The sequence below is a fragment of the Colias philodice genome, chromosome 13 (assembly GCF_061535455.1).
Source record: "Colias philodice isolate Cphi_HAF_F1 chromosome 13, ilColPhil1 Martin Lab GWU primary, whole genome shotgun sequence".
Taxonomy (NCBI): domain Eukaryota; kingdom Metazoa; phylum Arthropoda; class Insecta; order Lepidoptera; family Pieridae; genus Colias; species Colias philodice.
The window spans coordinates 7,477,072-7,503,701 of record NC_143098.1 but is presented as its reverse complement, the minus strand read 5'-3'; the positions used below and the strand labels follow the sequence as shown (position 1 = coordinate 7,503,701).

The following is a 26,630-nucleotide window of genomic DNA, read 5'->3' as shown; positions in this document are numbered from 1 at the left end:
TACTAGATCTGTGGACTGGTCACTTTTTTAGTGTTAAATTACGACAGCGGCAAAGGAGAATAGACCGTTTTTATGGTGTCTGAAATATTGTGGAAATATTCTAAAAACCTCGGCTAGGACTTCGAAAATATCTAAGGAAAGTTATTTAAATATAGTTTTGGGTTATTACCCAAAGACAAGGAATACTCCACGGTCCCTACTCCCTACGGGAAATAACTAAAGGTTACAAGTATATTTTTAAAACAGATCGCACCATTTAAAGATTTTATTTAATTTTCATTTATCATAAGTCGGTCCAGTATTGATTACAAATTTTTAAATTTCTCACTCTTTAAAACTTCCAATATATTAAATTATCTAATTAACCTTCAGCAAAACCTTCAAATTTGGATTTTCCAATAAATTTTTTAGTATCACTTCGAAACACCTTCGGCACAACCACAGGGCACCACTATTGAAATCACCCACCCCGTTTTCCAATTACAGCACTAGAGCGCATTATGCAGCATAAATGCATCTACAGACGGCTCGGTAACGTAGACGGCTAGGTAATTGGCTCATTCACATTCGCAACGCCGCCGGTGTAGGACGTCAACATGAACGCCGAGGGAGTTACGGTCACCGAACGTGACATATTAATAAAATTACTGGATCTATATAAAGACTTTCCCTGTTTGTGGGACTTAAATAACAAAGATTACGCAAATAGAGATGCCAGAAATCAAGCGTATTTTATTATGTTAGAAGTATTAAAAAAAATTGACTGTGAAATTGACATTAAAAACCTTAAAAAATAAGTTATAAGAGCCGCATATGACTGTAATTTTCTCTATTTCTATAGTAGGATTTAGCCCATTCTCTTCGTACTATGGTCAACTGACATATTACTCTATGGTCAACTGACAGCTGGAAGGCCAACCGTCGGACAATCTGTAGCAACTAGCAATGTTGGAATGGTTGCCATGTCGGTTCCAATATGGTTGGCACCAACCAAATCGGAGCGTCTGTAGATGCATTTGGAATGGTTGCCATGTTGGTTCCAATATGGTTGGCACCAACCAAATCGGAGCGTCTGTAGATACCTTAAGCATCAGCATAATTCGGCATTGTGCGCCACTGAGTTTATGTTCTTATCTGTAATTGGAAAACAGCCATTGTTTACTGCATTGATTCTCGGAGCAATTATCAAGGCTTGTTAATTGCTCCGAGGCATTGATTGATCCTCTGTGCTTTATGGTTCAAGTGTCACTTGACATTTACAATCTAAACATATTTTTATTTATGTATTCAAATAAAATAATTTTAATTGTATAATGTATATCTACTTGATAATATAAAAAGCGCACACAATAAAGTTACAATAAAAAATTGTAAGAGATTTTAGTGTATACCGTGTACGTATACACATTTTTTCTTATTAACTCAAATATATCACATATTATTATGAATTTAGGCAATTTTACCTTGACTAATTGTTTAAGTATAATTTAGGGATATATATAAGTGATATTTATAAACAGTTTTCATACAATGCTGCGCAAAACCATTTTCATTTGGATGATTTCCTCAATTTCTTTTATATATGTTATTGGAAAAGATGTGAAACACCGACAACCGAGTAAAATAAGTGAGTGTATTCAGTGCAAGGCGTATAGTGATTCCTTTAATAACTGGCTAGAGAAGACTTCCCGTGGGAAGTTTGAAGGTGGAGATGCTGCTTGGGAAGAATCGAAATTAAAATCATATGCACGAAGTGAGGTTAGACTAGTCGAAATACAAGAAAATCTTTGCTCTGAATTAAGTTTACATAAAGACGAGTGTTACTCAATTGCAGAACAGGCCGAGCATTTAGTAGAAAGATGGTGGTTAGATGAGATCGATAAATCATCAGATTTATACACTTGGCTTTGTATGGATAATCTAAAGTTTTGCTGTCCAAAAAATCACTTTGGTGAGTCATGCGAATCCTGCCCCTTGCAGGGTAATAAGATTTGTAGTGGACATGGTATTTGCAATGGAGAAGGAACAAGAAAAGGAGATGGTTCTTGTATTTGCAATAAAGGCTATACAGGTGAACTCTGTGATCAGTGTGAAATAAATTATTTTACTGGTGAAGATGATGAGTGCAAACCATGCCATAAAGCATGTCAAGAGTGCTTCAGTTATGGGCCAGATAGGTGTAAAGTTTGTGCTTCTGGCTGGCAATTACAAGATGGTTTCTGTAGTGATATTAATGAATGTACTTCTAGCTCAATCTGTAAGAGTAATCAATTTTGTGTCAATAATGTAGGTTCATACCGTTGTTTACCATGTGATAAATCTTGTAGTACATGCTCTGGATTCGGTCCATATAATTGTACCTCATGTAAGCCAAACGATAGACTATGGTCTGGAAAGTGTATGGATGATAAAACAACTAATGCACATTTATCTAGTGCTGATAAAAGATTATTCTTGTATGTTTCTTTAAATACTTTAATGTATCTTTTTTACCAAAAAGCTAAGCCATTAGCTGTAGTGATGGGAGCCTCACTTTCCATTTTGATATTTAAATTGGAAAGTGTATCTGATATAACTGTAGTAGATACAGTTAAAAATTATGTAATTATATTTTTAAAAGCCAATGAATTGCTGTGAGAAAATAAAAAAAATTGGTAAAGGTGTATTAAAAATACATTTTATTGTGAAAAGGTTCATAGCTACATTTTAGTATCATTTATATACAAAAATTAAATATAAAATCCAAATAATACAAAATCTAACCTTATAGGTACATACTCTACACACAACATCAGAGATAACAAAAATCAAAATTGGGTATGAATAAAGGTAACCATATTTAAAATGTGTTACTAAATTTTACCTTACCAAAGTGTTATAATAATTACATTGGCCGCTCGTTTGGCAGTGTAATTTATTGTCACTGTACTGGTTTTAAGTTGTGAACTTTGTGATACTAAATATAATTATAATAAAAAATTAAGTTATACATTAACACAACACAAAAAAACTGCAACTCTTCAAGACATTTGATGAATATATTGTTGCTTGTCAGGAAGGAAAACTTTAGCTACCAAGTGCATTTTTTATAAAACCAAATGTAACAAGTAAATGTGTGATAGCAAGCTACAGTTAAAAGTAGTTTTCTAATGTTTATAAGATACAACATGAAATTTAAATATGCACAAAATAAAGAATACTGTAAACAAAGTAATTCATATCCATACCCTTAGTGTTTTTAAGTCTAAAACTTAAATACAACACAAAAGTTGTCATTGCATCTTGACTGTCTATTCAATTTTCTCTTTAAATTTTGATAAAATGGCTTGTGCAAATAATAGTACAAATAATGTTACTTCATTTCATATTTAAATAACAATATGTAATAATAACCAACATTAGAATAATAAAGTTAAGAGTTAGTATAAATACTACATACACAAGTGAAATACTAATATTTGTGTTATACATAATGTCATATCTAAAATATTGTGTAAAAGCTGTCAGAAAATAACTGTGACTCAATAAAGCTAGAAGGAAAGTACACCCTAAGCAACTATTATTACTACATTTTCTTAGTATTTTTCCATGTCTATTTATAATGGTGTACAGATATTGAAACAAAATAAATCACTTTCAAATGGACTTTGTTTTCTTTTGGGTCTTACACCTGTAAACATTTTGTGATGCTGTAATAATACAAGACGAATATATCAAGGTACAGTGTACATACATAATATAAGGAATTTCTGCAACAAAAGTGTAACAGTGGTCTTTGGTGAAAAGAAAAACAATCTGGAAGTTCTTTGAACAGAGATAACTTAAACACTAATCTATTATAAACATAATTATATATTACTCAACAAAATAGATTATTTCGTTCAATGTGTTCCATAACATCAAATCAATACAAATTACAAATGAAATAAACTTTGTTCTTAAAAATTTCATTTTTTGGTAAATTGTCATCATTAAGTACTAACTTAGTAGGATTAGTTGTGAAGTAAAATACTTAAATTATTTAACTCTAACGACTGTATGATGTGGACTATCTTCAAAGAATCAATATATTCACTTGTACTAGAAGCGGTACACAAAAATACAAAAAACACGACTAGTACTGAAAATGCTGAAACTTGAAAAGATCAGTAAAAACTTTTTTTAGTCTTAAGCCTGTTTCTCCTTAAAGCAATTTGCCATTTCAAGCAAGTATAATCTAATCGCAATATTTAAAATTTTATTTTCAGTCTATACCAATTTCGCTATCCATGAATTACTTTTCGGTCCCTTATAATAATACTCTTTAATCCCTTTTTCAAGTACATATATGCAAAAACTCTCATTCATCAACGATAGTTCATTTTATTAAGATTTCATTTCAGTAGTGTGACACATTCTTAGATTTTTTCACAAAACCCCATTATAACTTTCATTGCAATCTCGCATATTTTGTAAAATGTTATTAAATTATAGTTGTAAACATAAAATCAGTCATTATTTTGCACAATATGGAATGTATTGGAATATAAAAAAACGGGCTTTGAAATTGAACCTATACATACCTATGACCTATGTCCTATGTAATTTAAATATTGTATTAATTGAGATGATTTGCTGTCGTAAGATTCTTATTATTAATTGGGACATGAAAATTTAATCATATTGACGACGCGTAAAACTGTGTTTTTGTTAATTTAACCAAACGAAAGCACCAATTAATTATTATTATTTAAATTGCATATTTACAGAAGGTATTTAAAATTATTACGCACTAAAAATGTTTTGTGCGTAAAGGCAAAACCAATTTTTATCTGACAGCATTTTATCTGCATAAAAGAATATTGATTTATTAATTATCACCAATAAAATAGCATATAGGCCATACACACATGCTAAAGCAAACTACTAAACTACACCAAGAATAAAGTTATACCCATTGATTTCATTAAGGTGTATCTTCTAGTAAATAATAAAACAACGACTAAGGCCTCGTAACTAATAAAACAACGACTAAAGGCTTTGTCAGACAGGACGCGTACTTAGCGCGCGTCAGAGCGTTAAGTTGACGCCGCGATATGACGCTAAGATGTGTTCTACTACCATCGTAGAATACCGTCAAACAGAGCGCCGGCGCTAGCAGTACGCAACGCTCTGTCGCGGCGTTAGGACGCTTTAACGTCGGGTGTTGTATTTTTTTACAAATTTTATTTTAGCGTCGGAATTAATAGGCGTAAAATAATAATAAAATACTGCATAATGACCGAAAATTTGATAGAATTGGTTAGAAAATATCCATGCTTATATAATACGAAGGATAGTTCATATAAACTATAAAGATATATCAATGAAGGCAAAATTGTGGGCACAAATCGGAGAAGAAATTAATGAAACTGGTAAGTAAAAAATTCTTCCGACTCCGGAGTTAATATCGCTGTACCTTGTTTTGTTCGTAAGTAATAATTATGTAAACAACATGCTGTGTCATGCATCAATTGCTGTGTCCTAACGCGCGCTAAAGCGTTCTGTTTGACGAAGCCTCGCGCGACGTTAAAACAGGACGCTGTAGCGCTACTACGCAGCGCTAAAATACGCGTCCTATCTGACAAAGCCTTAAGGCCTCGTATAGTAATTTAACAAGACAGATAAACATCAAAAAGTCTTTAAGTGTCCTTCCCACTCCCAGTTGCATTATCATCATTCATCATTATGGACTTACTTCTACGACTATATTGTTGTGTAAAACTAGCTTGGCAAATGTGTATATTATCAAAAACTAATAAAACGTTATAATATTATCTAACATTGAAGTCAAAAAGTGGCGGGAAATGTTAGGGACTCGATACATCACAAGATGGCGGATTATGTATTTTTAATCGAGCAGCGTTGGTGCTCTATGATGCGATGATAGTTGCGCGGCTAGTTGTCTCTGCTGCAATAGACAATAGAGTATGCCAGCTTGGGCCATGGCGTCGACGGTTCCAGCCGCGAGAAGGTCGGTTCGTTGTTTGGCTCCGGCACCCGAATTCGATGGACGCAGTAATGTAGGACCAAATACAGTTGCCAAATTATGCAGCGACATTTTATTTTCCGCTTCGTGTTGGTTTACTCTAAAAAAATTATATTAGGTACTTATTAAACTCTAATTTTCATGTTTAAATAGACACAAACATTTGTTCAATTAAGTGTACATATTGACTTTTGTGAATACATTTAATAAAAAAACTTACTTGACAAAATGGTTGAGGAGAAAATCAATACAATTCTTGTTGAGATCAGGAAGTTGTGCATAACATTTAAGGAGAGCATGCCGCCTTGTATGTGCTGGCCCAGAGTCCACCGACGTACCAACACCCTGCAATAAAAAAAATATTTCAAAACACGCTCTTTACACTTTAACTAAGACAACCGTCATTACGCAACCTCGTCTGCTCTCAAAGGAAAACTATTTTTCCATTTATGTAACATTATTTTCATTGATGCTCCTCGCTTTCCTCGCTTAATTGAGTCTACCACACAAAAAATTCGCAATCGGAATCACTAATTTCTGATGAACAAACACTTAGAAATATATATTGGAGTTCATTGATCTATAACCCACACTCGTGAAAAAAACTCTAAAAATGATTAGCAATATACATTTTATACGAACCAAAACTTTTTTTTCTTATTGTATTTTCGGAAAAAAAAACCTAAAATTATTTCTTAGAACAATAAACACATCTCATAATAATATGGTTGTAAATTATAATACCTGAGTAGAACCCCAGGCGCGCAATAATTCCGGGTAGAGAGCGTCGGTGAACAATGCTTCGGGTAATTCTCGAAGATACAGTTTTAATACACCAGTTACACTGTGTATATCAACTTCCTTCAATAACTGTTCTGCTTCATATGCATCTGGAAAATTTATATAATTATAGAAGTAGACATATGATTAAATATGTATAACTTTCCGATATACCCTCACAATATTATATAAATACTAGCGGTCCGCCCCGGCTTCGCCCGTGGTACATATGAAAAATAGATGTTGGCCGATTCTCAGACTTACCCGATATGCACAGAAAATTTCATGAGAATCGGTCCACCCGTTTCGGAGGAGTATGCAGACTAACATTGTGACACGAGAATTTTATATATAAGATTTGCTTTATAGAATAAAAAATAATCGCCTAAATGTGTACCCACAACTTCCGAAAAACTGCAGCAACCGGGATAATTTGTGCGCAAGAAGGTGCTAACAAGAGTTAAATTGGTATCCGAACAGACCCAGAACACCCGACTTCTAAATGTCTATAATTTTTACAATAAAACAATCCTCTGAAACAAATAAATCCATACAAATGTCTCTATACTCACTGGTCTCAAAGCTCTTCCTGAGCCGGTTGAGGTCGGACGCGCTACCGGACACGCGGTACACGCCCACCTCGTGTATGCCGCGCCGCTCCACTTCCCGCACGCACGCGCTTATTATGAATGGAATGTTGCGTTTTTCGCGCCTGAAAATGTATGTTATTTATGAATGAGGTTGTGTGGAATAAGTTCTTTCGATTGAAGAGTTCGAGTTTGGAGTTCTAATTCGGAACCAACTAGAATCTAATTTATTGACTACCTATTTTTAAACTGAAATCAGTTTCAAAAATATATAACTACAATAATATTATACAAATTGATCTATCTATTTTGCAAGCATAATAAATAAAGATGTGTCTCTTTCTCTTAGTCTTAATGTAATCATTACGACTTAAAATAAAACACAAACAACAACAGCTATGCTCATTTATCTTGTGTTTGATTATGCTTATCGATCATATTTATCTAAGCATGGGAATGTGCTCATTGGCGACGTTGCCAAACCGTCAAAATACCATACGTTTCAATATTTATACTTCTTGGATAAATCGGCGAGCGACATCGCCAGCTACGTGGCGACGTTGCCAAACCGTCGCTCAACAGGCCGAGCTCTATACTCTGTCCATTATATTATTTGCTTTTTGACAGCTTCACGCCTATGAAGGATTGTATTGTTTATGTTAAAATGTCATATAAATAATTACTGTACTTCATGGACAGGCCGCGCCCACTTAGTGATGTCTACGCAGAATTATTCAATGATGGGTCGATAGATTATAATAATCGATAGAAATACTCTGTTAAATGTATCCGATACAGAAAAACTCTTCTATTATGTTAAATAATTTAAACATAAAGATAACCAAATTGTAAGATAGAAACCAATAAATAATAAAATATTATAGCAGAGCCATTTTAATAGGCAACATTTGACAGTTCAACAAATTTCAACAACGTAACCTAGTAACGACGACATAGAATAACATGATATTTCGTTTTGTTAGAACTGCACATTTGCTTAAATTTTTTCAATTACGATTACATATTTATCTTATATATAAAAATGAATCGCAAAATGTGTTGGTAAGCGCATAACTCGAGAACGGCTTAACCGATTTCGATAATTCTTTTTTTATTATATTCCTTGAAGTACGAGGATGGTTCTTATGTAGAGAAAACGTAAACATGTACCACGGGCGAAGCCGGGGCGGACCGCTAGTTTATAATAATAATGACCGATACAAGTAATTTTAGTATTTGATATTACTGATAAACCATTCTAAACATAGTAAACAATTTCTGATTTAAAAAACTGACGTCGCTACAATTTTGTGTCAATAAACCTTTTTTCTTTTTAAATACCAGAGACGTTACTTTAAAAATCGAAATCTGACAACTAGAATCGAATGCATTGATTACTTGGGAATAAAAATCATCATAAATTATTGACATGTGTTTCAAGTTCGATTGACAAATGTTTCAAGCCCGTATCGATTAATTAACTTTAATCTATGTTTTTAAGCAGGTTACCACCCTATGAAGATAAAATTGATAGACGTCAAATGTTGCCTATTAAATTGGCTCGATTATAGTTTAGTTTAGTTTTAACATAAAATGAATAGATATGTGGACTTATTATTACATATCTTATTAGTATGTTTACGTTGTAATTATTATTTACGTACCTGATTCGATTTATGATAATATTTTGAATTTACAATTAAAATGGTATCACAATCGATAATCTTTTGTACATCACTTCTGGTATCACCCGTCGAGCTGTCAAAAAGCAATTCTTATAGTGGACAAACTATAAATACACGTATCCGTTATACATACTTGGCAACATGCGTGATCTTGGCGCCGAACAGCGCGCCCGACTTGGCGTTGGGCACGTGCCGCGCGGAGCGCTCCGGCGGCAGCAGCTTGAGCCGCAGCGGCAGCGAGCCGCCGCCCACGCACACCGTGCGCGACACGCCGCCCGCCGCGCTCTCCGCCACCCACTCGCGGGACAGCTGCGCCATTATACACATTACTATTGTTATTATAACGAATTATTATTATTCCACTCTGATGAACAGAAATTTTAGTTGTAATTGTGTTATTTTTCACGCAATATGTATTATGATATTTTTTGCATGATTGACAAACTAAGGTGCTAAGATAATGATGATATTTTAGAAACTACAAATTTTAATAACCATTTTACTGTACATAACATATTTATAAGGTAGTTTTCATAATACGTAGATTGTGATAAAAACAGATATTACTTGTATATTTATTTATTTTTTATAGTGTAAAACATATACATAATTTATTTTCACAATGTTGAATATTAGTATTGGGAACATTTAAATGAATTTTTTAAATAGTTTATTTTTACTTTCTTACCTTGACCGTGCATTTCCCTCTCAGCACTGGTCGAGCTGCATCTTCATATAACAATAACCGCAAATTTTGTGAACCCTCGAGGTCAATGGTAAAACTTTCATTCCAACGCGGCTGCGCACTTCTACACACCAGCTTTGACTTCGCTTTTCGGAAATAGTGTCCGTATGAATCTACTTCAACGATTATGTAATAGTCTGAGAACAATTTTTATCGAAATTACTAAAAGTTAGTTATTTTTATATCTGTTTCATTAAAATTAATTTAAGAAATACGATTCGAAAGAGCATCTGTACATAATACAGATGCTCTTTCGAATCGTATTTCTTTATTATGAATATTTGTATTATGAATTATGATAAAGAAAATTTTCATTTTATTTACAGTTAGCGCAGAGCAATTTTAAATACGAACATCAATATTTACATTTTAAACATTTCATTTTAGCTCTTTCATTATCAAGTATTTAATTTAAAACAATAACATTAACACTTAACAGTTCGAACATTGTGGTGACGTCATCACTAATCCTATCGCATTCGAGAACAATCCAGAAGCTTCTAGAACTCACCAGCGGAGGTGTCAAGCGGCGCGGTCATGCCACCGATGTGCAGCTGCAGGTCGCCCAGTAGTAGGGAGTCGTCTCGACCGCTTCGCAATAAGTACGAGCCCATGTCTGTTTGTAGGTAGCTGCGGCACGCTGTAACCCAGCTCTGCAGCTCCAGCATCGACACCGTGCTGGAGCCCGCGGGCGGTGCGGATGACGCCTGTAACCGGAATATTTGAAACTATAGGTACCTACCTAATATCTAATAGATTAATTATTATACTATTTTTTGAAGTGAAAACTTCTTTAGCGGCGTTGAGCACTTTTTCTGTAATGGGTATAAAATCTTAAACTCGCGTCAGGACACGTGACCTGATCGAAAAAGCTTAAGACGGATACCATTCCAAAATATCAAACATGCTCAGCGTTAATAATCAAGTTTTCACTTCTGCCGGCACTCCCGGAGTGCAACCCGTCTTTTTTTTTAAATCATTGAGTTTGTGTGGAGTTTAATTGTATGGGATGAATTTGTTTTCAAGAACCACTACATTTTATACGATAGCGACAAATTGTTCAAATTTAGTCGAAATTCAACATCAAGATCAGTTATCATAAAAGATATGTATGTGCGCGTTAAGCTCGCATTAAATAGATTTTTTTAGCATTTACCTGAAGTGCATGTATGGAGTCAATCCATTGCGTGCGCTCATACTCCGAGCTCAAGAAAAATACATGATGGCGCTGCAATGTACGCGCTGCTACACGGAATACCAGGTTGGGACTGGCCAGTACCAGCTGTCCTTCCAACTCTGCCAGCTTCTTGCGCTGCTTCTCGGCACCACCACGACCACCGAGACGAATTTTCTGTTAAAAATTGATATGCCATATTCAAGCTAAATATTGAATTTGAGTAATTAGTTATCGTATAAACGACATTCAAACTCAAACGAACTAAGTACGAATTTAAAACATTATATGTAATAAGAACTTGTGTCGAAAATATTGAAATCACCTTATCATCCTGTGCGGCTCGTTCCTCAGCCAAGATCTGATCTCGCACGGTACAAGCTTGCGACTTGAGCGCTACTATATTCGCGGGGTTTGTCTCCTTTTCTACTGAACTCCCATCTTCCTCTACTACTACTATATCTGGCAGTGGAATGAACCACTTCAGTTCGAATGTGAATTTATCGCGACCAGAAGCCTGCAAATATTTATAATTATTTTAGTAGAAAAAAAAAACAGAATAATATTTCAAATTTCAGCATATAATGCATAATAAAAGGATCGCAATTGAAGTGAATAGAAGTTAACCGAACAAGTATTACCTTATATTTTGCACATGCTATAACATCGTTGAAAAGAAACAGGTGTCGTAATTTTCTATGTCCATCTGACAATTCTACTATGAATGAGTTCTTTACTAGCCTTCTTTGTGCACGATCAGCATTCTGAAATTATAAAGTATAGTATATAAATCAATATCGAATCTATTCGCCATAAAAACAAATCTATGTTTGGTGCAATACTTACAGGGAACATAGATTTAGTTTGAATGATATTAAATTCATCTAGGAAATGTTGTGTCATATTAAGAGCTTCCGTGAGCATCGCATGGTCCGGGTGACTTGCAGGTGTATATTTAATGAGATCCTGGAAAATACAAATGAAGATTTAAAGTTCGTGCGTTGTTCGTCGATTTATCCTTATTAGAAAAATGCGAAATTCTGATTATTTATTTTTATTTTTAGAGATTTATATATTCATTCAGCTATTTTGTTTAATACCATCCAACATCGTTTTTTATTTAATACCAACGTTAATGATTTTAAAAATACACAAGATGTCATAGCCGATATCTCGAAAGATAAAACAATATCAATTTTATGCCTTTATTATATTACTGTAGATGTAGATAAATTTCAAATCTTTGTTTGGTACGCCTAATTTGTTAGTTCAAAAACTTAACTCACATGCAGCACGAGCGCGTTCTTCTGCACGCGGGCGACGGGCTTGTGCAGCAGGTCGTCCAGCGACATGGGCTGCCCGCGGCAGGCGATCTGCCGCGTGAGGTCCGCGAACCGCTGCGAGCTGCCGCAGCGGCGCCGCACCGCGTCCGTCGCGCGCCCGTAGTTGTGCAGGAACGCGCCGTACACGTTTATGTTCTCCGCCTGTACGCGGAATTTAACTTTGAATCAGAAGCTACACATGCGCGGACCAAGTCGCGTACACTGTGTTTCGTATAGAAACGATGCTATTCACCACAATCGAACGAACTCACCGAATGCGAATAACACTCCAATCAAGAAGATTATGTCGCGCATTTATTACAAATATGATGCATGCTAAAAATTCTACATGGGTAGAATTTTGTATTGACACATTATGTGTAAAACATGTAATTATCAGAACCATGAAATTTCGAACTGAAATGTTTGAAATATCTGAACTACTTAGATACAATTTAAAAAAAGCGTTTTAGCTCTTTAACATATCGTGTATACCGAACACTGTGTACACAACTGCACAGTCAAAAAATAGTAAGCGAAAAATAAAAATATAATAACTTAAAAAGTTAAAATTGCATTACCATTTTCTTAAAGTGCATTCCGACACACAACGGCTCTTCCCAACTAGCTACCGCCGCTTTCAAACCTTCTAGAAAGTTTTTATGCAACTCATGTAACTCAGATATCTTGTAGAATATCGTTCCAAACTCTTCTTCGGTAATCACAGGTTGAGATGTTGACAGCGTCGCCTTTATGGCATTCATATACTACAACAAGAAAGTTATATGAAAATAAATACTACAAAAAATTTTCAAAAGGCAATTTATTATTTGTACTATTTAATTCTTTGTTTTGAAGAACAAGCATGATCTAGGGCAGGTCAGGAAATCATTTCTTACCAAAGCTTAGAAAATTTAAGTCAAACTACCGTCATTTATATAAAATAAAATGGGTTGGAAAGCCAGTATCTTTATTATTATATTTTACCTTCTCCATAACGTAAAGACATTCAACATAAACAGTTTCGCTTTCAATAATACTAGTGACGATACAACGGTGCATAGTAAGTCTTTCAGCTTCAGCATTGTTACTTGATTCCTGAAAAAATTACAAATTATCATTAATCCTAATATTGTTGTGTGTACCATAGTATTATATATGAATAAATTAAACCCTATTCATAACAGTAACTCAGTTATAAATTGACCCTAATCTGTATCATAATATAAACCTTTCTTTAATGCTTATATTTGTTTCATAACGAATTGCGATTAGATTGTGTATAACAACAATGGCTGTAGAAGGAAAATATTGACGTATATTGTGTGTTGTAGTTTTGAGTTTTAAAGTCTGAAACACTTTACAATTTTCGACACAAACGCAGAGCAGCCATGAGAGCTTTATTATTTTTAAGTGTAAATTTCCTAATCCCATATATTTTTTCTATAGATGTTGAAAGTAAGTAGACTTCAAGTTTATTGCTTGTCTAAATCCTATTAAACACTAATTTGTAAGTATTTTTTTTACTCAGTATATTTTTTATTTCCTAAGGTTATGAAGAAAATCCAGAAATTACTCCAATTTATGACATAATTTTGTTTAACGACATAGCAGAAGTGATAAAAGATTTTGAAGATGGATTGGTAAGTTATCATTTCAATTTTTAATGTGTATGAATACGAAATTATTACTATTTCAACGTTATTTTTATAGAATTCTCAATCCGATGCATTTGCGGAGAGCGATAGTGATGAAAACATTGAAGATTTATTATTAGAATACCAACATTATTTAGATAAAGCACATAAGCAACGTGTTGATCATTTAAGAAAATTAAATGGTAAAAACAAAGTCCCCCTGCTACGTCATGAGAGATATCCTAAAAAGAAACCTACCATGAAAAAACATCATAGCGACTTTTACAAATCTCTGCCTCATAATTTTATTCCATCTTCTAAATTACTTCCTCACTTAGGACCCTTTTTGCCGGACTATATGATATCGCATAATAGCATTAACAAATATTCACCTGTAGCAAGCGAGGCCATAAGAAGCAATAAACAAAGTCCCGATATGACATATAATTTACAGAAACCCATTAGTGAAAAAGCTTTGTTATCAGCTTGTTATTGTAAAGCTAACGAAATACCATGCAAATGTGGATGTAAGCAATGTTTTATAACTACGGAATCTGTACCTAAACCTAAAGATCTATTTATTAGTAGAGGACGGTACCTAGACAATACACTTGAAAACCATACACCGAAACATTTATCAAATCCAAACAGTAATGATTTTAAAATTCGAATCAAGATCGACATTAAGGTACCTAAAATAATTGAAATGCTAGAAAAATTCTATGAAAATACGAGTCGAGATAATAAAATGATAGATTCTGATCAACTAATGTTTAAACATGATGCTATTAATTCATTTTCACCATATTTGCATTTACCTAGCCCAATGGAGTTATTTAAATACAGCATATTTCCTGGAATATCTAATTCTATGCCTATGCAGTCAATAACTATACGAAAGAAAAAAAAAGTACGAAGTAATAATAACAAAAAACATAGTAAGAAGTCATTAAATATAAATATATTAAATGAAGATAAAAATGTAACAGCTGACGTATTGAATAAAATGAATAATGGAAGTACTTTAGTCATAAATGATACTTCCTTGGATATTAGTAATACAAAAATACATAATATTAATGAAATGGATAAAAAATTGGAAAATGTAAACGAAAGTGTTATTGGAAAACCGATACCAAAAGTAGAAAATAACCATTCGAATGAATTTATTTATTTAACCTTGAATATATCAAACAATCATGATGATAATAATCAAACAGAAATTACAACGCACGAGAATAGTATTGAAACAGGGGAAATTAAGACGAAAGCAAATAAAACTGCATCAGAACTCAATGTGCGCGAAAAAAGGCAAATTAAGTTAAACAATGAAACTGGGAAAACCACATTTACAAGTGGAACTAGCAACAATATTAATGAAACACTTGATAAGAAACTTGAAAACATTTTAAATGACGAGGATTTATTATATTGGTCTGAAAATAATTCATCTCTTATTAAAAATGACTCAAAAAATATTAATACTTTGATACTAAATTTGGAAAAAAGAAAAACAAAATTTAACATGAGCAAAGAATCCATTAGAAATAACCATTCTGTAGCATTAGAAAAAGCCATTTTTGGAGAAGTAAACTGGAATGATATGGATACAGTAGTCCCGGTATTTATTTCATTTTTCGGTAAATACGTGAGAGGCGTTTTAACGTTTTGTTCTGACACAATATGCCACTCAATGAAATGTGCTGATAAAATATGTTTACATAGGAAATGTGATCCTATCAATCGTTACAACAATAAAGGACATTGTGTAGGAACTAATAGTACAGGTCAGTTTCCTTAACATTTCTAAATTACATTTCTCCTTTGCTTTTACTAATTACAATTCGGTTTTAGATAGTACTGCAAAGATGGAGTCAACTATGGATTTACCGTCAAACGTAGCATTTGAAATTGTTGATATACTGAATGAAAAATTGAATGCAAAAATGTTTGGTAAAATGACAATTTGTATTGGCTTTAAGTGCATCACTTTCATGGCATCAAAAAAAATAGTATTAAAGTCCAAGTGTACTATAAAGGAATTGACTACGACAAAAGAATGTCCATTCAACAAGAAATATTAGAACTAGGTAAACCACATTAATTTCTAATTAAAACTAGTTAAATACGCGTAAAAAGTCTTTGTTTATAAACATTTATTACAGGCTTAATTGATATGCTGATAAGGCGTCGCAGAACGCTTAAACTCGGTTTTGATAAGTTGTTTCTTTAAAAGCTTGAAATGTTATTTATAGAATTTGTTATAATATGTTTCCTATCATTTTGTTACACACAGGTAAAATATTATAATTTATTTTAACGTACAGAAAGTTTTGATATTATTCGAGTCCTAGCGGAGCCGGGGCGAACAGTTCTCAAGCCATGAAATAATATTTTTGAAGAAAAGAATTTCGTGAAAATAGTTTTTAATTTCAACAATGTCGATCTAATAATATGTATTACATATTTATTTTTCAGAATAAGGGCCGTGTATACTTTAATCCCTGGAAATTTATTCGCAATACAAAGACAAAAATTATTGAATTTGATACAACTGGAAATTATACACAGACAAGTATTTCTTCACACCAAATTATGAACATAAAAGAACTAGATATTGGTAATCTATCTTTATGGAATTCATCTTTACCCACGATATCATCTGTTTTCAGTGGTGTAAGAATATTTCTAAAAGAAATGTTGGGTTTACGACCAAACATGAAAAAACTTAAAATATTAACAAAATGTGGAAAAGATAAAGATATGTGTAATTTTTTGGCTTGTCCGAATATTCGGAGTCACTGTATTTTATGTGAAGTTAAAATGACCGATAAAAATTCAACGTTATGTAATAAAATTAATACAAACTTTTTAAGTAGTCAAATTAAATTTACGCCTTTCAATACCACGTTGATATAAAGAAAATATTCAAAATAAATGATTGAAAAGTAATATATATACTTTTATTTCATATATTTTTAAACAAAGTGAGGAAATAATTTTCTTGTGAAAATATGGAATATTTTCCTAATTACGTAATTGATTAATAGTCTCGCTGTACTGTTTATCACACAGGTAAGGTTTAAGGATAATTAAAACGTTTATGGTATGTTCTCGTCATAAGCCATTAAGTAAACATTCCCGAAAGCGCGTTATCTCACAACAGATAGGGACATACCTCTAGTGGGCTTTATAAAAGCTCGAGGTGGGACTATTCAAACATTTCCTATCAAGAAATCACCATCTTCACATAACCGACATTATGTTAAATTTAAAAATATTTGTAACTCTCTTTTTATTGTGTATAGTGACCCAAACTTTAAGTTCTCCGGTATCACGTAAGTACATTTATTTAATATTTTAATATCGGTCGTAATAAAAACATTCTTAGTCTGAGATATGAAATTGCAGAAAATATAAACGAGGGCCGCGGGATTGGTTCAACAATATGGGGCTGGATAACATATCCTTTTTCTTGGTGGAGCTACGAGGCGATGGACAGCGCTGCGGATCCTTCAATTCAATCTCCAACAAGCGAACCCATTGCTACCATTGAAATCGGAAAAAGGAATGTGACGGTGTGGTGCAACGATCAAACTTGCACAACGATGAGATGTGATAAATTTGGCTGTACTAATTTAACGTGCAATATTTACGACACAGACTTAACTGGAGAGTGCAGGATTTATAACACAATCGCTCAGCCGGATGAACCTACGTCAAAGCCGAATAAGCCAACGACAAAGCCTGTTGAAAATGAACAGGTAATTGAAAATGCTGACAAAGTTATTGAGACACCAGTAACAAATATCAACGCTACCGAACATAAGGATATTGATCAACCGACAGAAGAACGGCCAATAGAACTTGAAATGATTTTATCGTCTACCGTTGGCGACGGAAATGAAGAGAACAATTCTCCGAACAAAGAGTCTGAGGATTAATGAGGTAAATTATTGATTTTATGAAAATTCACTGTTAACATTTTTCTCATTAGACCAAACACAGTTACATACTTTAAAGAACTCTTAAAAAAAACTCTTATTAAAAATGTGCAGAAAACAATCAAATCTATCCCGCGGCCACTCCTATGTTTTATTCGTATTATTAATGTGTAATACTTGTAGTTTAACTAAAATTGATATTATATTTCAGGTTTGAAGAATCAGAAACAAACGTCGCTTAATTTCCCCATTGGTATTGACGAAATAGTCGTGGATTATTTACAATTTACTTTTACGCATTTTGCTACGCAATTAGCCAACAATTTAATGAAACGATTAAGTATTGAGTCCTTTTGTTGGAATGGTGTGTGTTATTACACATCTTGCGCACATCACAACTGTAAAGTGCATTATTGTAAATATAATTTAATTACTGGTGTCAAAGTTTGTTCACCAAATAAACATACGGGGAGTTTTAATATTAAGTTAAATGAAAAGAAAAATCCCGTATCTGAAGAATTACGAGTAATGATCTCTGATAATACGGAAGAAAACGATGTAAAAATAATAAATTTGTCCGAAGTCAATTCAATAAATTATTAATTTCAGTTGAGTTATAGTTTCAGCTTAGTTAGTTTTATAAATATTATTCAATTACATTGTCGTTAACCTTGCTAAATAATATAATTATATGAAAATTAATTAAACTATTCTCAAGATGTAGTACTATTTCGATTTATACCTAATATAAAATAGCTCAGATAAATCTTTATCAAAACATGTCAAGTATTTTCATATAAACCGTTCATTCAAAAATGTAATGTAATCAAACCTGATGCAGTTTTCTCAATACGGGCGGAGTGGCACTGGCTTCGGTATCGGATGAAATAGTTCGTAACAATAAAGGTGTATCACTTGAATCAGCTAATTCTGAACTTGTTTCACTCGCTTCCGCGCCGTCGACGCCTTGCCTGTATTTATAAAAAAAATATGATACAATTTAATGAATTTCTTTAAAATAACAAAAAATTGTCCAACCATTCTGTCTGTTATTATTAGATAATAATTTTTTTTCTAGATTCTAAGATGTAAAATTTAATTATAAGGTATAAAAAATATAATTATACGTTGCGCAATTGTGTTTTCTTTTTTCGTTAATTATGAAAGAGTATTAAAATAATTTAAATAAGCATAAATTTTAATTGGGAAGACTATTATATTATATGCATAACAATAATTATTATTCATTGTATGCATTTTTCTGTTCTAATAAAAATTAATTTTAATTTTGCTTTCTTTTTCATCTGTTCTAGTCAATAGAATCTAGTACATAATATAATATCTTTCATGCAGTATTCTAAAGAGGAAATGCCTTTTTACATATTAATAATGTTAATTTATTGTGTTTCAAGGTGAATGACCAAATAATTTACCAGTTTAGTCATGATGATTATTTTCTACTTAATTATCGGTCAATTAGGGAAAGCTGGCATGTTCACAGTACTCACACTTATGAAATTTCACTTACAGTATGTTCAAAAATAAATGCGACTCTAGTTTCATTTTAGACTTGAATTGTAAAATGGGTGCGTTGTAGATATATATATGCAAATATAATTACTTATGAAAGCTCTCATAATTTACCTTTAAAATTATAATTTAAAAGTAAATCAATTGATGAAGTTAATTATTTATTCTAATAATAATCAATTGGATAAAAGTATTAATAATCATTCAATTATCAAATAATAATTAAATTCCTGACTTTGGTCGAGTAAAGATATTAACTAAGAAATATTATATTTGTAGTAAGTACGTAATACCTACCAATACGCGCTAACAAATATGTGTTACATGTTTATTGTATAATTTTCACACTATTGGTTTTAAACTCAAACTCAAACATTTATACAATTAGACTTCTTCTAGAAGCACTTTTGAATCGTCATAACAGTTTAACAGTTTTAACATTTACTACCAATTCAGAAAGCAGTATCTATAGAGAAGAAAAAGAATCTATTTAATCATAATCGTAATCTTCTACTTCACTGTAACTTTCATCGCTCGAAGAACTCGATGTTTCGTTGTCGGAATTTCTTAATGTTATTACTTATTATAAATGAGTCAGTGTCTAATCTACTTTTGGTTCTAATTGAATATATTTTTCCTCATGTTCTCGCGTCTTTCTCCAAACGTCACTAAACATATCCAGACTAATAGCATTTGTTTCCTTTCTAAATAATTCTTCCACAGTTTTCAAGTTAAAGTTCACATTTTGTGATGCTACTTGCCCTTTAATTATGCCCCATAGTAACTCTATTGGGTTGAGTTCTGGATGGTATGGTGGAAGGCGCAATACACTATGTCCATGATCTTTGAGGATTGCATCAAGTAGGTAAAAATTGTGTATAGTTTGGCTTATTTTTTTTAATAATGACGTGATAACTCTGATTATCAATTAGTAATTTGATTTTTGAAAAAAAAATGCCGATTTTAGTCAAAATTTATATTTTTCTAACAAGATCCTTATCATCCAAATTTCCACCTTGGTGAGAAAAATTGACATTTCTAATGAAAATGAACAAAAAATTAAATGATTTTATTAAATACTGTAAAATCTTTCTTAATACTATTATAAAGGCGAAAGTTTGTAAGGATGTATGGATGTATGGATGTTTGTTACTCTTTCACGTAAAAACTACTGAACCGATTACAATGAAATTTAGCATACATATAGAGGGTAACTTGGCTTAACACATAGGATAGGTTTTATCCCGGAAATCCCACGGGAACGGGAACTATGCGGGTTTTCCTTTGAAAACGCGGGCGAAGCCGCGGGTGGAAATCTAGTAGTCTATAATTCTTCCATTTACTGTATCACAAAATTCTTCATAGATTTTTAGATATTCGTACTACACCAATTACATCACCCTGTATTTATAAACAATTGCAAAATATGACACATACATAGGCCGGGAGATACTGACACAAAATTTCGGGTCATTTGTAACAGAATGGCGGTTCTACAGAGGTCTTATTACGCAATGACTAAAAGAAAAATGATGGTCAGAACTCAGAACGCTGGTACCGGCGGACTAGTCGCGTGGGCGTTAGTCACAGTCGTCGGATAAATAGCGAAAGTCCAACGATTTGTAAAACAAAAATTTTAGAATTTACCGATAGCCCTTAAAAAAGATGTAGGCGGTAGTGTCATGCCATACAGTTACGATGTGACTTACAGTCCGCCATACCGACGTGAATGCGTTGATTTAAAAAAAACAATTCAACCATTTGTACCGGGCTCACTTTTGCACAGGTAACCATCGTCGTGCAGCCATTTACTAAAATCGCCATGCCATACTTTTCGGACGATTCCAAATGGTCGCCATACCGCGGAAAATCGGCAAATTTTTGAATTTTTTTTTCTCGGCAAACGATTTGTACCACCTTACATTTTTTTTTCAACAACTCCTGAATGATTATAAATAGAAGTGTGATAATGCCATACCTGTGGGAGGTGGCGAATGTGTATAAGATTTTTTTCTTATTGTAAGATTTTATTCGTAGTTTGAACGATTTGTAGCAGTATGGCACTAATTTTTAGTCCGCCGGTAACAGCGTTCTGACCATCATTTTTCTTTTTGTCATTGCGTACTAAGACCCCTCTAGACCGCCATCCTGTTACAAATGACCCGAAATTTTGTGTCAGTATCTCCCGGCCTAACATGTGCAATGTGTAAATGTGTTGACGTTCCAGCTCTTCTTAATATACCTATACACGTGATATGAATAACAATAGTGATTCACCCTATTTATTGCTGTTAATATATTTATAGAATAGGATAAATGACCAAAACAGAATAAACGCCGACCGCAAAGTAACACGAAACAGATGCTTCTAAAATGTTCATATTACTTAGTCTTAAAATTTATGAACATAATTTACGAACATATTTCCCAACATTTTGATCAAACAAAGCCCTTATTTTTATTACAGTATTGATCATCTCGTAGATACGAAACAGCGGAATTAAATTAATAACAGGGATGTTGTTGATAAATGATAAGTGTGTCATAGGCTACTGAGTGCTACCTATATTCATTTGTATTCTTATAACAAAACAATATGAGTCAACTTGTTATCTTGATGACATCATCTAATACACTGGGCAACTACTAGAAATGTGTAACTTGCATACCTTTCTTTTTAAATAATTAATATTGAATATTTTAGAATACATTTCATAAGTTCTATAAAGCTTTTTTCTTCAATATCATAAGGAAATTAAGCTAGATTTTTATCAGGGATATAAATATCTGGACAGAGTATCATGTAGTTTTATCTATACTAATAATAAATACTGAACAAATAAACATATTTGATTTGAAGAGTTTGTTTGAACACTCTTATCCCAGGGTGTACTGGATCCAATTGAAAATTACCTTGGTGTAGTTTATTTGAAAAAAATGTAGTATTGTGTATGACCTTACACCTTCAACTCTTAAATTTTAAATTTTGTGTAACAGATACATAGACGGAATTCCATACAAACTGGTGCTATGATTTTCGAATAAGCTTAACCAGCAGATATCAAACAAACAACAAACTTCGCATTTACAGTACTACAACAAACGCCTACACAAACTAAAGCTGTGTTCGCAATTTCTGTATGATAGATATATTGTAAAGCTGTGTTCACACTCACTGTATAAAGTAGTGTATGTTCACATAGTTGGGCGCGGTGGCACACAACGGCGAGTCCGGTGCAGTGGGAGCCGTGGGCGCGGTCGGTGCGGTCGGAGCACTCGGGGCCATCGCCAGCGTGCTCGTGCCGCTCGACCCATCTTCCGTACTTGAACCGGCCCCACCTGATAGATGATTATGTTGATAGATATATAAATAAATAAATAAATAATAAATCAATCATTTATTTCACTTAAAAAATTTTACAAATACATATGTGTATTATGTCGATAGATATTGAAACAGAAAATTGTGGATATCATACAATTTAGCAGGGTGGAAGATTAATCTATTACAAATTTATCATTTTGCAAACTTAGAATCGTTTGGTTATATAATTTAAAAATGCTTTCAATCATCTATAATGGAATAACAGGCCAACTAAAAATTTGTGTTTATTTATTTATTTTTACAGGAATCAAATTAGAAATTATAGTGATTAAGTAAAACTAAATATGTAAATAAGTTCAATAAAGGCTATACGTAAATAATAATTAAATAACAAGAATGAAAACACTACCTGCTTGTATATAAACATATTCTCCATCATTGATATCCACTGGAACTTGATCATAATATGGCTCGTCTTCAACACTGCGGACAGCTGCAGGTAAGCTTTCCAATGAAATGGGGCCAGATTTGTCATCTGGTACTTCAGGTAGATCTGGAGTGGTAGATGTTACTTCCTCATCAATAGATCTGGGTGTTGCTGCACCGCCTGACCGTTTTCGTTCCGATGACAATGAGTTTATTGATTCAAAACTTTTTACCTGAACAAATAAATTAATAATTTTAATAAAGAAATAAAATTGGAAATAAAACTACAATTTATCAGATAGATAATAACCCTTTCACTAATAGATGGTGTAGAAGCTCTACTGGCAATGGATTCTCTTGACTCAGAATTACGCAGTCTTCGTCCTAAGCTAGATGGAGGACTATCCTCTGGAAGACCACTTTCGGGCAGGGAAGCACCTCTTCTACTGAACACTTTTGGTGGAGGTCTAAAGGAGATATATTAAAACTATTAATAAGCTATATTTAAAAGAAAAAATTATAATAATAATTTACGTCCATAACAAAAAAGTTTTCAATATTTTTAATTATGATAAATACATTAAAATAAAGCTTACTTTGGTGGAACTTTTTTCTTAGCTGCAACAGCAGGATCTGCAGAGCTGCTCTCTGAGGTTTGTGGTGACTCTTCTGATTTCTTCACAGCGCTCTCTGCAGCTTTCACACCATTAACTTCAATAACTGTTACAAAATCACCTGCTTGTGATGCTGGACGGTTCTTAGATTGTGTGGATTTTTTTGATTCAAGATCTATTAAAATTAAATATTTTATTTTAAATATACTTCAGGAGCTACTTCTTTAATACATCTTGATATATTATTTATGATTTACCACAAAAATAGAATAATAGAATAATTGTCTCCTCTTTACAAATGATTTTTTAAAAATTCCAATAAGAAATATTTAATATTTACCATTTGCATTGTCATCTTCCTCCTTTTCTGTCCTGTGCACAACTTCACTGTTGCACCGCCGTCTAGCTTCTGCAGCAAGGTTTGACGACAATTCGTTTATACATTGGTTAACAGAGCTTCTTTCAGCAAATGTTTTTGGTCTATTTCTTAAATTGACTTTATCATCTTCAGTATCTAACGCTTCAATAGAGTCATCACTTTTATTACTGAAACTGCCTTCACTCTTTTTTGATAAGGAATTTGTGTTTGAACCCTGCATAACAAACAAAAATAAATAAAATGACCAGATTATTTATATTATTGATAAAAATAACACACAGTTAATGCACTTGATTTACATGAATTTAATTCATATACTTGAATATGTTTATAATTTAATCAGCATTACAAATAGATTGTTATTAATCAATTTTCTATTACAAATCTGTAATTACCTGTTTGCTATCAGAAGTCTTATCGTCACTTGTGTCAGTCCCTAAGGGCGGCGCCACTTTATTACTCTGGGAAGTTGCCTTATGTTTCTCTACATCAGATAAAAGAGTTTCAAGATATTCTACGTAGAATTCTTCCTTCTCGAGCTCCTCCCTAAGTATAGCGACTTTCTGTTTATGTTTAGCTAAATTGGCTCTGACATCTTCCTCCCAAGCGGCTGGTAAAGTGCTCTCAGGAAAACGTTGCACCCACACACGTTGAAAATCCCCAAAGACACTCATCTCTCACAAAACGATTTCATGACAATTTTATGTTACAATAATCAACAATCACGGTTTTCAATGTATAAAAAATAAATTAGAATATCTGACATCGCAAACGCAATTTTTACTTTTTTTTTACGTCGCTGTCTTTCAGTTTAGGGTTGTCAACATGTCAAACACAGAGCAAGTAATATATGTGTGAATATATGTCAAAACACAAATGTGTTAATTTTCGATTGGTACCCAACTTGTTAATGATAGAATATTATCAATATAATATAATGTTTTACTATTTAAATACTACATATTTAAGTATTACTATATATCTTTATCACATATTATTCGAAGAATATTTGATTACAAAAATTACAACTCTAATATACCAGTGCAAACTTAGCACCCCATCAATGGAATTTTGGGTCGAAAATGACCTTGATCGTTAGGTCCCCGTTAGGTCCTTTAAGGTCCCACAATTTTTTCGTTAGGTCCCCTTTAGTTTTTTTTTAAATAATTTTTTAAATTTTAGGTATAAAAAAAAATGCACTTTAGCACCCCATCCATAGAATTTTGGGTCAAAAATGACTTCAATCGATAGGTCTCCGTTAGGTCCTATAAGGTCCCACAGTTTTTTCGTTAGGTCCCCTTTAGTTTTTTTTTAAATAATTTTTTTTTAATTTTAGGTATAAAAAAGTTACACTTTAGCACCCCATCCATAGCAAAATTGGCAAATTTTATCAAAATCGTATTCTTTACCGTTAGGTCCGTATGGGCTCATCATTGAAATTGTTGAATTATTTATTTTATTAAAATTATAAAATAATAAAAACCTGCGCATGCGCCTTAGAGCATTAAGGCATGCGCACATCATACATAAACAGCGCGAAATTTAAAATGGTATCGTTTCATTTATTAAATAAATCTATTGTTCTGAGAGTGCTTATTTATTAAAAACCTACTTTTCAACCTAGAATTAAAATAACCTGGTATTAGTGTCAATCTATGGTGTCAATATATTTTTTGTAGCGGCCACAGGGCCACACTACGGTCGAGGTATAGATTCGGAAAGAATAACATGCAACAAATCATTAATTTGATTCGGGATGACCTTCGCGTGGACACTCGAGGGGGCGGTATTCCAGTGGAACTGCAAGTGATGGCAGTTATTCGATATTGGGGCCGGCATGAGGTAGATGTGACTTGTGCTCTAGTTTTGGATATATACAATAGAAAAGCCTGTATAACGATCTATTACATTACAGATCCAAGAAGATTGTGCTGACATTCACAGAATGAGTCAACAGACACTTTCCCGTTTGTCCCGAAATGTTGCTATTGCGTTAGCTTCTAAAAGTTCGCGTTATATTAATATGCCGTCGAACTCAACCGAGGAAGCCAAAGCAATTAGGAAATTTGAGGCCATAATATGCGGGATGAAGCGTATCATTGGTGCAATAGATTGCACTCATATTAAGATACGCAAAGTGAGTGGAGAGGCTGGACAGTACTATGTTAATAGGAAGGGACATTACTCCATTAACACTCAAGTATGAACATTGTACAATAACATTTTAGTTTGATCATAGTGTATTTAAAGTAATAAATTTTCATTGTTATGTGTGCTATTATGTGTTTCTAATTTATAATAATATTGATGACAATAATTACAGGTAGTATGTGACTCTGACCTTAAAATCTGCGATATTGTGTGTCACTGGAGAGGAAGTACACATGATTCCCGCATATATAGAGAAAGCTCAATAAAGCGGAGGTTTGAGGAGAATGAATTTCATGGGAAGCTGATTGGAGATAGCGGGTATCC

At 33.0% G+C, this 26,630-nt stretch overlaps 4 protein-coding genes across 6 annotated transcripts; 3 read left to right on the top strand and 1 right to left on the bottom strand.

The window, feature by feature from the left end:
• The first annotated feature begins 1,244 nt into the window (after nucleotides 1-1,244).
• On the top strand, nucleotides 1,245-3,645 carry LOC149483484 (protein disulfide isomerase CRELD1-like). The gene has a single exon (XM_089702550.1). The coding sequence runs from the start codon at nucleotides 1,531-1,533 to the stop codon at nucleotides 2,635-2,637; it is 1,107 nt and encodes a 368-aa protein (XP_089558676.1). The 5' UTR covers nucleotides 1,245-1,530; the 3' UTR covers nucleotides 2,638-3,645.
• Nucleotides 2,656-24,983, bottom strand: RhoGAP1A (Rho GTPase activating protein at 1A). 3 transcript variants are annotated; one of them, XM_089702542.1, is made up of 22 exons: nucleotides 24,551-24,983; nucleotides 24,117-24,369; nucleotides 23,759-23,951; nucleotides 23,473-23,629; nucleotides 23,146-23,395; nucleotides 22,588-22,750; nucleotides 18,714-18,852; nucleotides 13,288-13,398; nucleotides 12,882-13,067; nucleotides 12,265-12,462; nucleotides 11,825-11,944; nucleotides 11,620-11,742; nucleotides 11,304-11,495; nucleotides 10,961-11,155; nucleotides 10,316-10,511; nucleotides 9,748-9,941; nucleotides 9,193-9,368; nucleotides 7,360-7,499; nucleotides 6,752-6,897; nucleotides 6,228-6,352; nucleotides 5,618-6,107; nucleotides 2,656-4,988 (listed from the first exon to the last, which is right to left on the bottom strand). In XM_089702542.1, the coding sequence occupies exons 1-21, from the start codon at nucleotides 24,827-24,829 to the stop codon at nucleotides 5,870-5,872; spliced, it is 3,774 nt and encodes a 1,257-aa protein (XP_089558668.1). In that variant the 5' UTR covers nucleotides 24,830-24,983; the 3' UTR covers nucleotides 2,656-4,988; nucleotides 5,618-5,869. The 3 variants fall into 3 exon arrangements, with proteins under 3 accessions (XP_089558668.1, XP_089558669.1, XP_089558670.1); XM_089702543.1 differs by having other exon boundaries at nucleotides 23,759-23,882; XM_089702544.1 differs by having other exon boundaries at nucleotides 23,759-23,858.
• On the top strand, nucleotides 13,612-16,578 carry LOC149483483 (uncharacterized). The gene is made up of 5 exons (XM_089702545.1): nucleotides 13,612-13,758; nucleotides 13,852-13,943; nucleotides 14,014-15,724; nucleotides 15,792-16,027; nucleotides 16,416-16,578. The coding sequence occupies exons 1-4, from the start codon at nucleotides 13,692-13,694 to the stop codon at nucleotides 16,019-16,021; spliced, it is 2,100 nt and encodes a 699-aa protein (XP_089558671.1). The 5' UTR covers nucleotides 13,612-13,691; the 3' UTR covers nucleotides 16,022-16,027; nucleotides 16,416-16,578.
• Nucleotides 17,175-18,754, top strand: LOC149483482 (uncharacterized). Its single transcript, XM_089702551.1, has 3 exons — nucleotides 17,175-17,275; nucleotides 17,349-17,885; nucleotides 18,093-18,754. The coding sequence occupies exons 1-2, from the start codon at nucleotides 17,200-17,202 to the stop codon at nucleotides 17,879-17,881; spliced, it is 609 nt and encodes a 202-aa protein (XP_089558677.1). The 5' UTR covers nucleotides 17,175-17,199; the 3' UTR covers nucleotides 17,882-17,885; nucleotides 18,093-18,754.
• Nucleotides 24,984-26,630: the final 1,647 nt, after the last annotated feature.